This window comes from Mustelus asterias, chromosome 14 (assembly GCF_964213995.1).
Source record: "Mustelus asterias chromosome 14, sMusAst1.hap1.1, whole genome shotgun sequence".
In the NCBI taxonomy this organism is placed as follows: domain Eukaryota; kingdom Metazoa; phylum Chordata; class Chondrichthyes; order Carcharhiniformes; family Triakidae; genus Mustelus; species Mustelus asterias.
This window is the reverse complement of record NC_135814.1, coordinates 48,750,086-48,763,489: the sequence shown is the minus strand read 5'-3', so window position 1 is coordinate 48,763,489 and position 13,404 is coordinate 48,750,086. Positions and strand designations below refer to the sequence as shown.

The 13,404-nt window shown below is 44.3% G+C and overlaps 1 protein-coding gene across 1 annotated transcript in view; it reads left to right on the top strand.

The window, feature by feature from the left end:
• Positions 1 to 12,712, top strand: part of galnt13 (polypeptide N-acetylgalactosaminyltransferase 13) — a 421,054-nt gene extending 408,342 nt beyond the window's left edge. Inside the window, exon 11 of the mRNA XM_078229193.1 lies at positions 12,572 to 12,712. Within this exon, the coding sequence (XP_078085319.1) occupies positions 12,572 to 12,712 (141 nt within the window). The remainder of the gene's footprint in view (positions 1 to 12,571) is intronic.
• The last annotated feature ends 692 nt before the right edge of the window (positions 12,713 to 13,404 follow it).

Below are 13,404 nucleotides of genomic sequence, written 5' to 3'. Positions count from 1 at the left end.
AAAATGAATGACTAAAGCAAATGGCAATGGAGGGAGAAAATAAATTGGGGCAAATGAAAATGGTCATGGAAAATATTTAACACTTAGGGGCGGAGTACCGGCTCATCACGCCGGTCGATGGGCGGGGTGAGCTGGTAAAATCGCACAAGGGGCAAAAAATCAGGTTTGCGTCTGGTTTCTTGTCTCTTATGACCTTACCGGCCCCGAGTGCAAGGCTGATTTAAAGATTAAAATCCTCATTTCCATAGAATTAGTGAGCCCAAGACGCAATCGATCGAGGATCAAATATTGTCCCCATAAACGGGGACTTGACATGGTGTCCTCGTTGGTACGACTGGAGGCCATTGAGGCTCCCAAGGAGGTTGGGGATGGCAGGGCAGTGCCACCCTTGCATTGCCAGCCTCACACCCTAGCAGTGCCAGCATGACACTACCCACCAGGCACCCTGGCACTGCCAACCTGGCACTGCCAACCTGGCACTACCAACCAGGCACCCTGGCATTGACTACCGGGCACCGGACAGTGCAAAGGGGACAGGGCCTGAGGGAGGCGGGGCCTACTGGAAGGGGGTGGGCCATGATGAGGGCAGAGGGAGCTGCGCACTCTGCAACTGGAGATCATCCGGGGGGTTGGGGGGGGCTGCAATCGGGGATCGGCTGGTGGGGAAAGTGGGCAGGGGCTGTGCACACTGCAACTGGCAATCAGCCAGGACAGCGATCGGCTTTGCCAGTGGGGATGGGGCGGGCGCTCAACTGGACCGAAGGCGAGGGGGGGGGGGGGGTCGAGCGATTTTCGGGGGGGGGTGGCAGAGGTGAGATCTCTCTGTTCTGTTGCCCTACTGGCAGGATTCAGATTGTGCATCATTTTTTACACAAAGTGCCACAAGACTTCATTTGTGCCCTCACCGAAAGAAGGGATTACACGCTCGTTCGGCACTTGGAATTTGTTTGGTAAAATCAACCCCTTAGATTACAATATGTTAGTATAGAGAATAACAGCATCCACCAGCAGCGCTCAGCTAAAATTATTAAGGAAGCTCTGTGATTCTTTGTTCACTTATTTTCTTTCAATAGAAGTGATGGCAATTCAAATTCAACCCCAAAACTGAGCAAAATCTGAAATCAGAATTACATGCCCTCAGGTAACGGAGCAGGAAAGAAAAGCAGAAGTTACTTTCTTTGTTTTTGATATATAAAAGTTTATCGACTTTGAAGGCAGTTGTATTTTTAATGGCATTGAGAAGCTGAATTTTCCTCTTGGAGGATATATTATATTAGACTAAATTTGCATTCCCAGTTCAATAACCTTTCCAGATGTTTTTGACTGTTAGCTTCTAAGTATTGACAAGTGAGCTTGGATTTTACAACATAGGTCCACCTATTGTGTTTTATGTGTCCCAATATAATTTATGCTGTCCGTATTTTAATATATTGGCTATATGTAGAGGAATTGTTTACTTCAGGTGTTACACTGGAGTTCTATGATGAGACAATCTGATTTGTCACTGTCCAGTTACCTGTTAACATGTCCCAAACACTGGCCGCCTCCTCCATCCTGTGGTTTAAACCTGTCTGTAAAAGTGGCCAGAGAAGAAAGAAAACAACATTAACATGATTGTTTTTCAGTCAGAGGATTAGAACTCTTGGATTGCTAGATATTTAACTTTGTATTATCGACCAGAAACGTTCTGAATTAACGATGTGTTCCCTTGTTTGAACATTCAAATATAAGAAATTGGGGTGGGAGTAGGCTATTCGGCCCTTCACCATTTGCTCCACCATTTAATAAGAGGCTGCATGGTCTAGTTGGTGAGCAGGCCCACATCATCTCAAGGGAAGCACATGCTTCTTTCCCACCAGTGGGAAAACTGACCCCCATTTAATCAGTGGCAGGAATGGGCTGTCATGATGAGCCCACCAACTGGCTAATTAATCTCATTATTAAACCACTGAAGGGCCATTAACTCTGAGTCTACCAGGAATTAGATGAGTATCAATATGAATACGTTTCATTTGGTTGCCTCGTCAATAATGATTCAGGAATTTTCCTGGACTCGCACAACTTTTCTATAACTCCTGAAAACCACCCAGCAATCCTCTCCTTGTCAGCAACCTCCCACCAACCCATCTGGCTCATTAGTCCCCACGGACCCAGCGATGATTCCTTGTGAAAGCCTCGCCGTACTACGAGAGCAGTGACTGTTCGCAGTGATGTTGCCTGTAATGTAGAGCTGCCAGTCTCTGACTGGCCAGCAGTTCTCAGAGGTGGGATTGTTGGAGCCTGATTTCTGTTGGAGGCCTGACATTACCCAGCTAAGCTCCTGATTGTACTTAAGGGTACCCCTCGGGATGGGGTGACAGGGCTTTCCAACCGGTTTTCCCACTGGTGAGCTGCACTCATAAGTTTAATTTTATTTATTAGTGTCACAAATAGGCTTACATTAACTTGCAATGAAGTTACTGTGAAAATCCCCTAGTCGTCACACTCCAGTGTCTGCCCGGGTACACTAAGGGAGAATTTAGCATGGCCAATGCACCTAACCATTGAGTCTTTTGGAATGTGGGAGGAAACCCACGAAGACAGGGGGAGAACGTGCAGACTCCACACAGACAGTGACCCAGGCCGGGAATCGAACTCGGGTCCCTGGCGCTTTGGGGCAACAGTGCTAACCACTGTGCCACCATGCCACCAACTTGTCACCTAAACTAAATTTTGGGCTGTGGCTGGACTGTGACATAATTTCCAATTTCCCACACTATCACCATATCCTTGATTCTGATTGATCAGATTATGATCTGATTGTGGTCTCAATTTCCCTTCCCTGTCTGTAGCACACTCCTGCCCACCCCCTATAAACTTTGACTCCCTTGTCATATCAAAAAATCTATCTAACTCAGCCTTGAATGAATTCAACGCTAAAGGTTTTTTCGGGCAGAGAATTCCACAGACTATTGACCTCTGAGAGGAAAAGTTTCTCCTCATCTGTCCTAAAAGAGAGATTTCTTATTTTTTAACTGTGTCTCCTAATTCTAATCTCCCCCAGAAATAGAAACATCCCCTCAGTGTCCACCCTTTCAAATCCCCTCAGGATCTGATATGTTTCACTAATATCATCTCTCATCCTTCTAAACTCCAAGATCAGAATGTTACATTGCTCTGGAGGGCAACCAGAAATTTGTGAAATCAGGTGAAATGACATTGGGAGGGATTTTCCAGCCCTTCTCCCTGGCAGGATCTTCCAGTCCCACCAAAGGTGACCCCCGGCAGCGGGATGGGCGAGCCACACAAAATGCAGTAGTCATTGGTGGGACTGGAAGATCCCAGCGGCAGCCAATGGTGAGCCGCCTCAGCTGTTGGAAAACACGCCACGGGGGGAGCCAGAAAATCCTGCCCATCAGTTGTGTGTCCTTTTGTCATCCCTCACTTGCACAATATTTCAGGCGGCAGGTGCATGGCAGAGTCGGAAGGGTGCCAACTAACAATCAAGCAGGAAATTTAGCCCATTAAGGGGCTAATTGAATGCAGTTTTATGAGGGCCATCTGATTTTAGGGTTGATGGGTGGGCCGATTGGCCAATCGGCCGTTACGTTTTAGCTGTAACCTCGATCCAGGGTGGGATGAAGTGTCCGGGCTGAAATAAAATTAAAGAAGGTGTCTGGGGACTATGGCTTGAGTTTGAATGTACTGCCCGGACACTATTTGCATAGTTTTTCCCTCGCAGTTTTATTTTTTTGCAGGCCTGCAGCTCCCCGAGACAGCTCTGCAGTGGCTGTACCCCAAATGCCAGCCTGCAAGCTCCCTTTACTCCATGTCCACCCTCCTTGGCAGTGCTGAGCCTTTCCCAACTGGCTTTCACACTGGCAGCCAGCATGAAATCACGTCCTGAGGCTGATCCCGTGCCTTTCACACCTGCTTCCGGGCTCACTGAGTATGCACCCCTGAAAAAATAAGACCCAAAGGACATAGGCCCACTCCTTTCTTCATAAGTCCTTCATTCCAGGAATTAGTCAACAATACTTTCCCTGAACTACTTCTAATGCGATTATAACGTTTTTCAAATAAGGAGACCAAAACTGTGTACAGTACTCCTGATGTGGTCTCACTAAAATACTGTATGACTGCAGTAATATTTCCCTACTTTTATATGCCATTCCTTCACAATAAACACCAATATTCCATTTACCTTCCTAACTGCTTATTAATTTTTTTATGATTCCTCTACCAAGACACTCGGATCGCTCTGTACCACGGAGTTCTGCGATCTCTCCATTTAAATAGTATACTACTTTTCCTGCCAAAGTGAACAAGTTCACATTTTCCCATGTTATAGTCCATCTGCCACATTTGCTTATCTGTATCCCTTTGTGGACATTTTACCTCTTCATGACAACTTACTTTCCTACCTGTGCCATAAGTAATGTTGAATAACTCAGTCTATTTTATACCATAAATAATAATCCTGAGAAACCTACACTCAATGAAGCTTATAGTTCACAAGTGAAAAGCTCCTGTGCCCAGTGTATTAGTTGTATTCAATGTAAAATGTACTTAAATCATCTGAATGTTACCTTTTAGTTGCAATGAAATTTTAACTTTTGTACATTTTCTTTGTTCTGTGCACTCAGTGATGTAACAATCCGTAAAACTTCATTAAAATCCAAAATTATATTCTAATGCTTGACTGCACACTGACATTGTTATAAGCAGCTTCCTAAGTTGTTGAACGCCTTTTCTTTGACAGAGTAATGTCATGGCAACCCACAATTAAAACAATGGCATTTTTTTCACTAGGGTACCTTGCAGTTGTATACACGGTCCCAGTGTTGGACAAGAGAAATTTTCGGGCTAAAGGCTAGTGATTGCCTGATCCAGAAGGAGGCTTGGGATAGTGATATGGCAGTTAGAGTTGCTGAGGCTAGTTTGGAACAGCAGAGCAGGAAAATGGAGCAGGGCCAACTTGAAGTCCTCAAAATGAGAAAAGTAGGAAACGTCCAAGATATAGGATTAATGGTGGAGTAAATGTGGAACTTAATATGACAGCTAAAAATAAATCTTAGTTCCAAAATCTGATCATTCCTTAGTATCGAGTGGTTACCATTGACCAATTGGCAGCATTAGATGCTCACCCAATATTTTTCATGTTTTTAATAATACATAAGAAACAGAAAAAAAAGATAAATCTATATCAAGAAAGGAATGCCATTCCTACTCAATAGTGATTTTAGGGATGATTTCTTTCTCAGTTGCATGGAAATACAGAATTATTTTATTGTATATATTATGAGTTAATGCAGCAGTGTGAGAAACTATCATGTCAGATAGCCTTAATTATTTAAATTGAATATAACCCACTATTGTTCAGGTAAGGAGGGAAATTATAAGAGAATATTAATTTAATCTCTTATATGTGTGCAAATTGGCTGCCATGTAGTCTGACTTCATTAATTGTACTTTAGATATACTTAACAGGCTGTTTAATGCTTTGGGATGCCCAAATGTTCTGAAAGATATTGTATAAATGTGGAGGTTAGATTGAATATCATAGAATCCCTACCATGCAGAAGGAGGCCATTTGACCCATCGAGTCTGCACCGACAACAATCCCACTCAAGCCCATCCCTGTAACCCATGTATTTACCCCTGACACTAATGAACAATTTAGAATGGCCAATCCATCTAACCCACACGTCTTTGGACTGTGGGAGGAAACCGGAGCACCCGGAGGAAACCCAAGCAGACATGGGGAGAATGTGCAAACTGCACATAGAGAATGACCCGAGGCCAGAATTGACAGTGAGGCAGCAGTGCTAACCATAGTAAAAAAAGTTTATTTATTAGTCACAAGTAAGGCTTGCATTAACACTGCAATGAAGTTATTGTGAAACTCTCCTAGTCGCCACACTCCAGCAGCTGTTGGGGTCAATGCACCTAACCAGCACGTCTTTCAGACTGTGGGAGGAAACCAGAGCACCCGGAGAAAACCCACGCAGACATGGGGAGAATATGCAAACTCCACACAGACAGTGACCCAAGCCGGGAATCGAACCCGGGTCCCCGGCGCTGTGAGGCAGCAGTGCTAACCATTGTGCCACCATGCCACCTGTATGCTATTAGTTCTGTTTTTGAATGTGACAAATCTCATCCTAATCCACCTTGGGGCTAATTTTACAATGCATATTTTTGGTGAGAAGCCTGGTTTCCCGGGAGGATGGATGAATACGTTACGGTAAGATCCCCACAATTTTTCATCCTATAAAATTACTGGATAGAAAAATATGGAATTGTGTCTGTAACTACCCAACATGCGCTTCAGGTGGGTGAAGCTCTGTATCAGTAGTGGACGTTAGCCTTTGAGTGTCATTTCTTCTGCTGTGTGAAAAGGTACATTTGAAGCTATGGAATATTTAATTGCTTTTTCTCAAACATTTCCAATGATACAAAATGTTTGATTTGTTCCATAGTACAATGAACAGAAATGCTTCTTATTGACAGTAGCATATTTCCAAAGGAACTAGTCATTTTTCTTAAAACTGAGGAGAAACATTAAGTTTGGCCATTTTATCCATTTAAAACTCAGCACGCAAACCAGAAAGGATAAAAAAAGTTTTGTTGTGCGTCATGAAAAATACTTAAGCGGGTTTGGAACAAGAAAACTAATCTGAACATTTTCTCATGTTTCCTACAAATAACAGAGGCTGCAGTGATGTGGCAACCAGTCACGTCTTGAAAATTTAAGCAATAAATAAAGATGTTCTGAAATTATTACTTCGTATACATAAGACTTTATTAGTATTTTTGGTAAAATTCAAAGTAATTGTGATTCCGTGGTTTAAATTTAAGGAAGTGCTGCCAATATATTGAATTACAGTGTAAACTCATTTGACCTCCAACAATTGCTGTAATATGCAGAAATATAGTTCTGGTTACAATAATCAAATTAATATGCTTTTTAAAAATATGGAATGGAAGGAAAGATTTCTTTACAAGATGGTCGGAAAAATAAAATGATTACATTTTTGAACCTGGAGACTAGTGAGCGCAATCTTACCGGTCGTTCATTCCATGCCCCTGCTGCAGTGAGGTCAGGGAATTTGATCGCCAGCCAAATTTCCATTCACTGCAGCGGGATGGGAAAATCCGGCTGGTGTGAATGGTGACAAGATTCTGGCCAGTGCGTTGAATTATTGTTGTCTATGTCGCTGGATGCAGAAAACCTTTCACCATAGTAGTATGGAATGACCTATGAGTAGCATAGACTATGTCACTGTCAACGTTGGCTGTCTCTCAAACTGACAATGTTCTCTACTCAGTTTTTGCTCCCTGTTTTCATGGGACTGAAATGGCTGATTCTTGACCCCGGACCTTTGAGCAGATGGGGCAGGATATCCCACGAGGTGGAGGGATCTGAGCACAGAGCTTTCTTCTTTTTCTTTCTTCTCTGGCACCGCTCTGCCTCATCCTTTAGTTGCTATGCCTCTAAGTGTGATGCAGCTTGATGGACAAGTTGTTGCCATTCTGAACAATTGGTAAAAGCTCCTCCCAGTCATAAATGTCAATGCTGCTATTGTGCTTCAAGGAAAACTTCAGTATTTTAGAAAAATTTTCTTTGTCCTCATTGACCATTTGAGAATTGAGAAAACAGTACCAGGCAGGGGAGATGTTTTTCAGCCACGGAGGCACAGTGTCCTGTCCATTGTTGATTTTGTAGGAGTTTTGTCTGAGAGCTTGGGAGCTGCCTTCAAGACGGACACAAGCATTTCTTTGATGGTGCTCCCATTGAACCTTGTGGATATGGCAGAGGCTTTGTTGATAGGATTTCCCTCGTGCTCTTGTGTGTCACAGATACACTATCCAGGTCTCATTGCAGCATAGGAGTGTGGTGGCAACAACTGCTCTGCATGCGAGGCTTTTGTTTGCCTGCTTTGTTGTCAAGCATTTGCTGCTATGATTTATAGAAGGCTTAATTGGCTCAGTTGATCCAAAGCTGAATTTCCCTTCAGTGGTGGCCTTTTGAGAGAGGTGGCTGCCAAAGTATGTAAAGTGCTCAACATATTCCAGAGTCTCTTCTTCAAAATTGATGGGTGGTGGAATACTTGGCTGACCGGGTGTGGGCTGATATGAGTTCTAGTTTGGTAACGTTCTTAGGCAGGCTGAGTCTCTTGTATGTAGAATTGAAGAAATTGAGAGTGGTTCGCAAATTTGGTGCAGAGTGGGCAACAACACTACAATCATCCACGAATTGTAGATCAGTATACTTATGGTAGTGAGTTTAGTTTTGGCAGGGAAGTGACTGAGGTGAAAGTATTTTCCATCTAGGCAGTATTTAATACTTACACCAGAGGGACGTTGATCTTTAATGAGATGAATAGCCAGTCAGATGGATTGTAAATAGTGTGGGAACAATCACAAAGCCCGAGTCCGGATGCTAAAGACAACTTTTTCAGATCTGCCACTCCAGACAGTTGCAGTCATATCATCATGAAGGAGTTGGAGGATTATGATGAATTTTCTAGTGTGCCCCAATCCTTGGAGTACAATTCACAGAGCCTCATGATTTACCATGTCAGAGGTTGCTCTGAAAGATCCAAAATCACATGGTGAGGGCGATTTTACCATTTTACCATCTAAGTACTGGGCGGACTTGAAACTGGGAGAGTTTCAGATCTGACTTATAGACTCATTTATAGTCCCTAAACGCACTCTGCATGCAAAATTTTGAGTGCGTCAGATTCACGCTGCAGAAGCCAGTGGACAGAGCTTAACACGTCCGAAAGCCTGCAGAGGGAGGTACTGTGCATGTGTAGGCCTCCGACGCTGCACATGCGCATTAGCAGTAGCAGAGATCTGACAGATGAGAGAGAGCTGTCAGGCTGCTGCTACTGCAGGCTGTCTGAAGCAGCTCCTCCCTCCTGCAATTGTGGGGGCCCACGGCCTGAGATGCAGCCCCTGCCGACCCCCCGCTCCCCCACCACCACCCAGACAAATCGCGGACCCCCCTTCCCTCACCGATCATGGAGCCGTCGCCCTCCACACGCCGTCGATCACGGACCCGCTGTCCCCCCCACCGATCGCGGACCTGCTGCTCTCTCCCCACCAACCGCTGCAGAGTGGCAGCAGGGCCCCTCCCCCATTAGCTGCCCCATTTGCACTGCCTCACAGGTTCCACCTCCACTGACCCCTCCCCATTAGCCGCACCCCTGGCACTGCCCAGTGGCATTGCCCAGGTGCCAGGGTGGCACTGCTAGACCGGCAGTGCCCAAGGGGCACCCCCCCTGGCCTGCGGCCTCAATAGCCTCCAGTGTTACTGGCGAGGCCAAGTCGACTGCTCCCTGTTGATGAGGAGCGTGTCTGTTCCTTGCCGGCGAGAACCTTTCCCGGAGAGGTCATAAAGGGGAGGGCTGAGCCAGGATGATTGAGCGCCAGGCTTGGTAAGCAGATGCAAATGCCCATTTCAACAGAATTAAATATATTAACCTGTCTCTTGCCCATTTCCAGCAAGAGACTGACTGCACCGGATATCCAGCACTCGTAAAATGGTACCTGCTGTGAAAACCGGCGCCGATGGCACTCACTGCTTTGCGGCCCACTTTACCACTGCGTCGCGCCCGAAAATGGGTGCAACGCGATGGTAAAATCGCCCCTGTATCTCTGGGATAATTTTCTCAGCCATAGGAAGTAGATGATTCAGGAGAATGTGTTAGGATTTTGCCTGCTAAGTTCATGAGGGAGATGTCTTGATGGTTTCCACAGAATAGTTGATCTCCCTTCTTGAAGCTAGTTACAATTGTCACATTCTTTAAGTTTGGTGCGGGGGTGATTTCTTTTCCCTCTCAAATCTGTAGGATGAGTACAGGGAGGCTTGATGTGAGCAAAAACCAACCAGCTTTCAAGGCCTCAGCTGGAATAATATTAGGGTCACAGGCATTATTATTTCTGATCCATTTATTTGCTTGTTGCAGCTTTCCCATTAGTAGTGGTTCACCCATGAACTCTATCACATGGTGCTGGGGTAATAGCCTGGAGAACATCAGCTGCCACTGTGGATTCATGGTTGAGGACTTGTAAAAATGTTCCTTGTCTCTGACAGATGGTATTGTTAACCTTAAGAAGCGAAACACTAACCTGTGAGTGATGGGGATTTTCTAACCTTTACTTTGGTCATTGGATGGCCCTGGTGGCAGCAAAAAAGCTTTGCAGGTCATGATGGTCAGCATATGGTTGGATCTCTTGGACTTTCTCTTCCTACCACACAACCTTTATCTTCCAGATTTATGGGTGTCAGCATTGAGCTGTTGGAATGCTACCGCCTTGCAACCTTGGGTTGTTCTGCCAGGCAATGGGGGCTGCTTATTTTTATTCTTGTTGGTCACATGTTTAAGCATGATTTTTATCACACCATTCATGGTAACAGCAATACTCCGGCCCAATGGTCTGGGCACAGGAGGCTAATACAACTGATTTTATTTGATCCCACTGCTCTGAAGTGGAGTTTAATGTGTGACGATTTTCCAGATTGGCGGTGAGCTGCATTCGGAATTCCCCTCGTCGATTGAGCTGCTTTAGGGTTGAGACATTGATTTTCCTCTCAGATCTTTGGGCCTTGCGATGTCACAGTGCTAGGCGAATTTTCATCACTGATCGAACAAGTCTACGATCTGTCCAGGAGGCATCAGACCCAGGCATGGGTCGAGTGACACAAACATCTCTTAGATCTTTGACCCGAACATTGACACAATACTTTAACCCAGGATGCCTCCATGTGTTTCTTTATTTGTTCTTCTGGTGGAAGAGGAAGTTTTTTATTATAATGAGGCCTCATTGTGCACACTTTGTCAGCAGAAGGAGGCCATTTCAATTGGCTTTTTGCACTCTATTTTTCCCAATGGTTCTGCTACAGATACAGGAGTCACAGCAGGGGGGAAAAAAAAACAAGGGCCAAAATATTCCACCCTCTTTCACAGCTGGGATTTTCCAGTCCCGCTGAGAGTGAATGGAGGTTTGGCAGGAATGCCAAATTTTCCACCTTGCTTGCAATGGGTCCCACCATGGATGAAACCAGAGAATCCCACCCAAGATCTCTTTACAGGATGGTAGGAAAAACAATATGATTGCATTCTTGAACCTGAAACCTGTTTAAAGAATTATTGATATCTATGCGCCAATGTGAAGGAACCTTTTCCTCTCTCTCTCAACCTTTCCGCACCCTGGCGGTGCAGACTTTCATCTGTTTCTGTAGCTAATTATTCCAGGAATAGGTTGCTGGTCTGTCGTCAGGAAATTATAGCATGAGAGGCACTACACCACATCAATCACAGCCACACTCACACTCTGGGGCAATTTGGCATAGCCAATCCACGAACTGTCTTTGGACTGTGAAAGAAAACCAGACCACCCAACGAAAACCCACACAGCCAGGGGGAGAGCGTACAAACTCCACACAGAACGACTCCAATCCGGAATCGAATCTGGGTCCCTGGCACCGTGAGGCAGCAGTGCTAACCACTGCACCACCATGCTGCCCTACCTCTTTCATAATAGTAAAATAAAATGCTCTAAGAATAATATGGAGAGACTTCACTGCCTTTTGAACTATGTAGGAGATGAAACTCTGATTTTGTCTGCTATTAAATGAATCCATAATTATTTGTTAGTGGGTGCTTGTGGATTCCTTGGCGTTGTAAACTTGAGCTTATTCATAGCACTGCTACCTGTTCACTGATTTACATTAGCTCCTGCTCTATTTTGATTTGATTTTGATTTGATTTATTATTGTCACATGTCACATATTATTGTCACATACAGTGAAAAGTATTGTTTCTTGCACGCTATATAGACAAAGCATACCATTCATAGAGAAGGAAACGAGAGAGTACAGAATGTAGTCATAGCTAGGGTGTAGAGAAAGATCAACTTAATGTAAGGTAAGTCCATTCAAAAGTCTGACAGCAGCAGGGAAGAAGTTGTTCTTGAGTCGGTTGGTACGTGACCTCAGACTTTTGTATCTTTTTCCCGACGGAAGAAGGTGGAAGAGAGAATGTCCGGGGTGCGTGGGGTCCTTAATTATGCTGGCTGCTTTGCTGAGGCAGCAGGGAGTGTCGACAGAGTCAATAGATGGGAGGCTGGTTTGCATGATGGATTGGGCTACATTCACGACCTTTTGTAGTTCCTTGCCGTCTTGGCCCCTTGATTTAAAAAATTGCTGCCCATGTTTTCAAATTCCTCTGTGGCCTCACCCCTAAAAACCTCTGCAGTCCCCTTCAGCTCGCTGAGGTTTCTGCGTTCCTCCACTTTTAATCACTCCACAGTGGTGACCATGCCTTCATGCCCGAAGCTCTAGAATTGCTTTTCTAAACCTTTCTGCCTCTCCACCCCACTTTCCTCCCTTTGAATGTTGGTTAAGTATACCAAGCTTTTATAACCTTATGTAATTCAGTTTGATAATCATTCCTGTGAAGCACCTTGGGACATTTTGCTACAGGCAATACATAAATACATGTTGTTGTTATGGCATAAATATGGTCTTTAAATATGTTACTCAACCCATTGTTTTCTCTACCCCTCCATCCACCAGAGATTAGCGCTGCGACATGTAAACAGTAATCAGTGCCTGGATGAGCCATCCGAGGAAGATAAAATGGTTCCGACTATGAAGGACTGCAGTGGAAACCGATCACAGCAGTGGGTGCTCCGCAACATGACCCTGAGTGCCTGAAGCAGGGAAAGCAAATATTTGAATGAATTTCTTCAGCGTTCCTAGTGCTAATCTTCACTTTGTATTTCTTTTAACACAAAATCTACAAAGAATTCTTGGCCTTCTGTGATCCTGAGTGGACTAAAACAAATCTTGGGAGCTTTTGACTGATTGATTAGAAATGCATTAGGGATCGTTGTTATCTCAACAACATGGCATGTCTGCACATGCCCAACTCTTAATTTGCATTTACTTCGTTAGAAAGCACATTAAAAACTATAAATAGCACGGTGAGTGCTATTGTTAATACTATAAAAACTTGAAATGTATCAGCTGATAAGTGCTCTCGCGGTTTTGAAAGTAGCAGCACTGAAAACCAGACTACCCAATAATATCAGCACAGAATCACTCAGAAATTGATATGTGGATAGATGCCTTAAAAGAATCGTTCAAATAAGATAACGATATTTTAGGAGAACGAGATAAAAGTCCAATTCCTGTTCTAAATGTTTGGATTAGCCCTTCTCTGTTAATCTGAATGCTGATTACTACCTTAGGGTAGGTTTTAAATGGTATGATACCAGAAACTGAAGGAGCCACTGTTGCTTTTCATCTCTAAAGCTAACATACCTGATATAATGTTACTACAGAGTCTTTTGTGGCTACAGGGAATAAATTATTGATACTTTTGGAAATGTGATTAACGATTATGT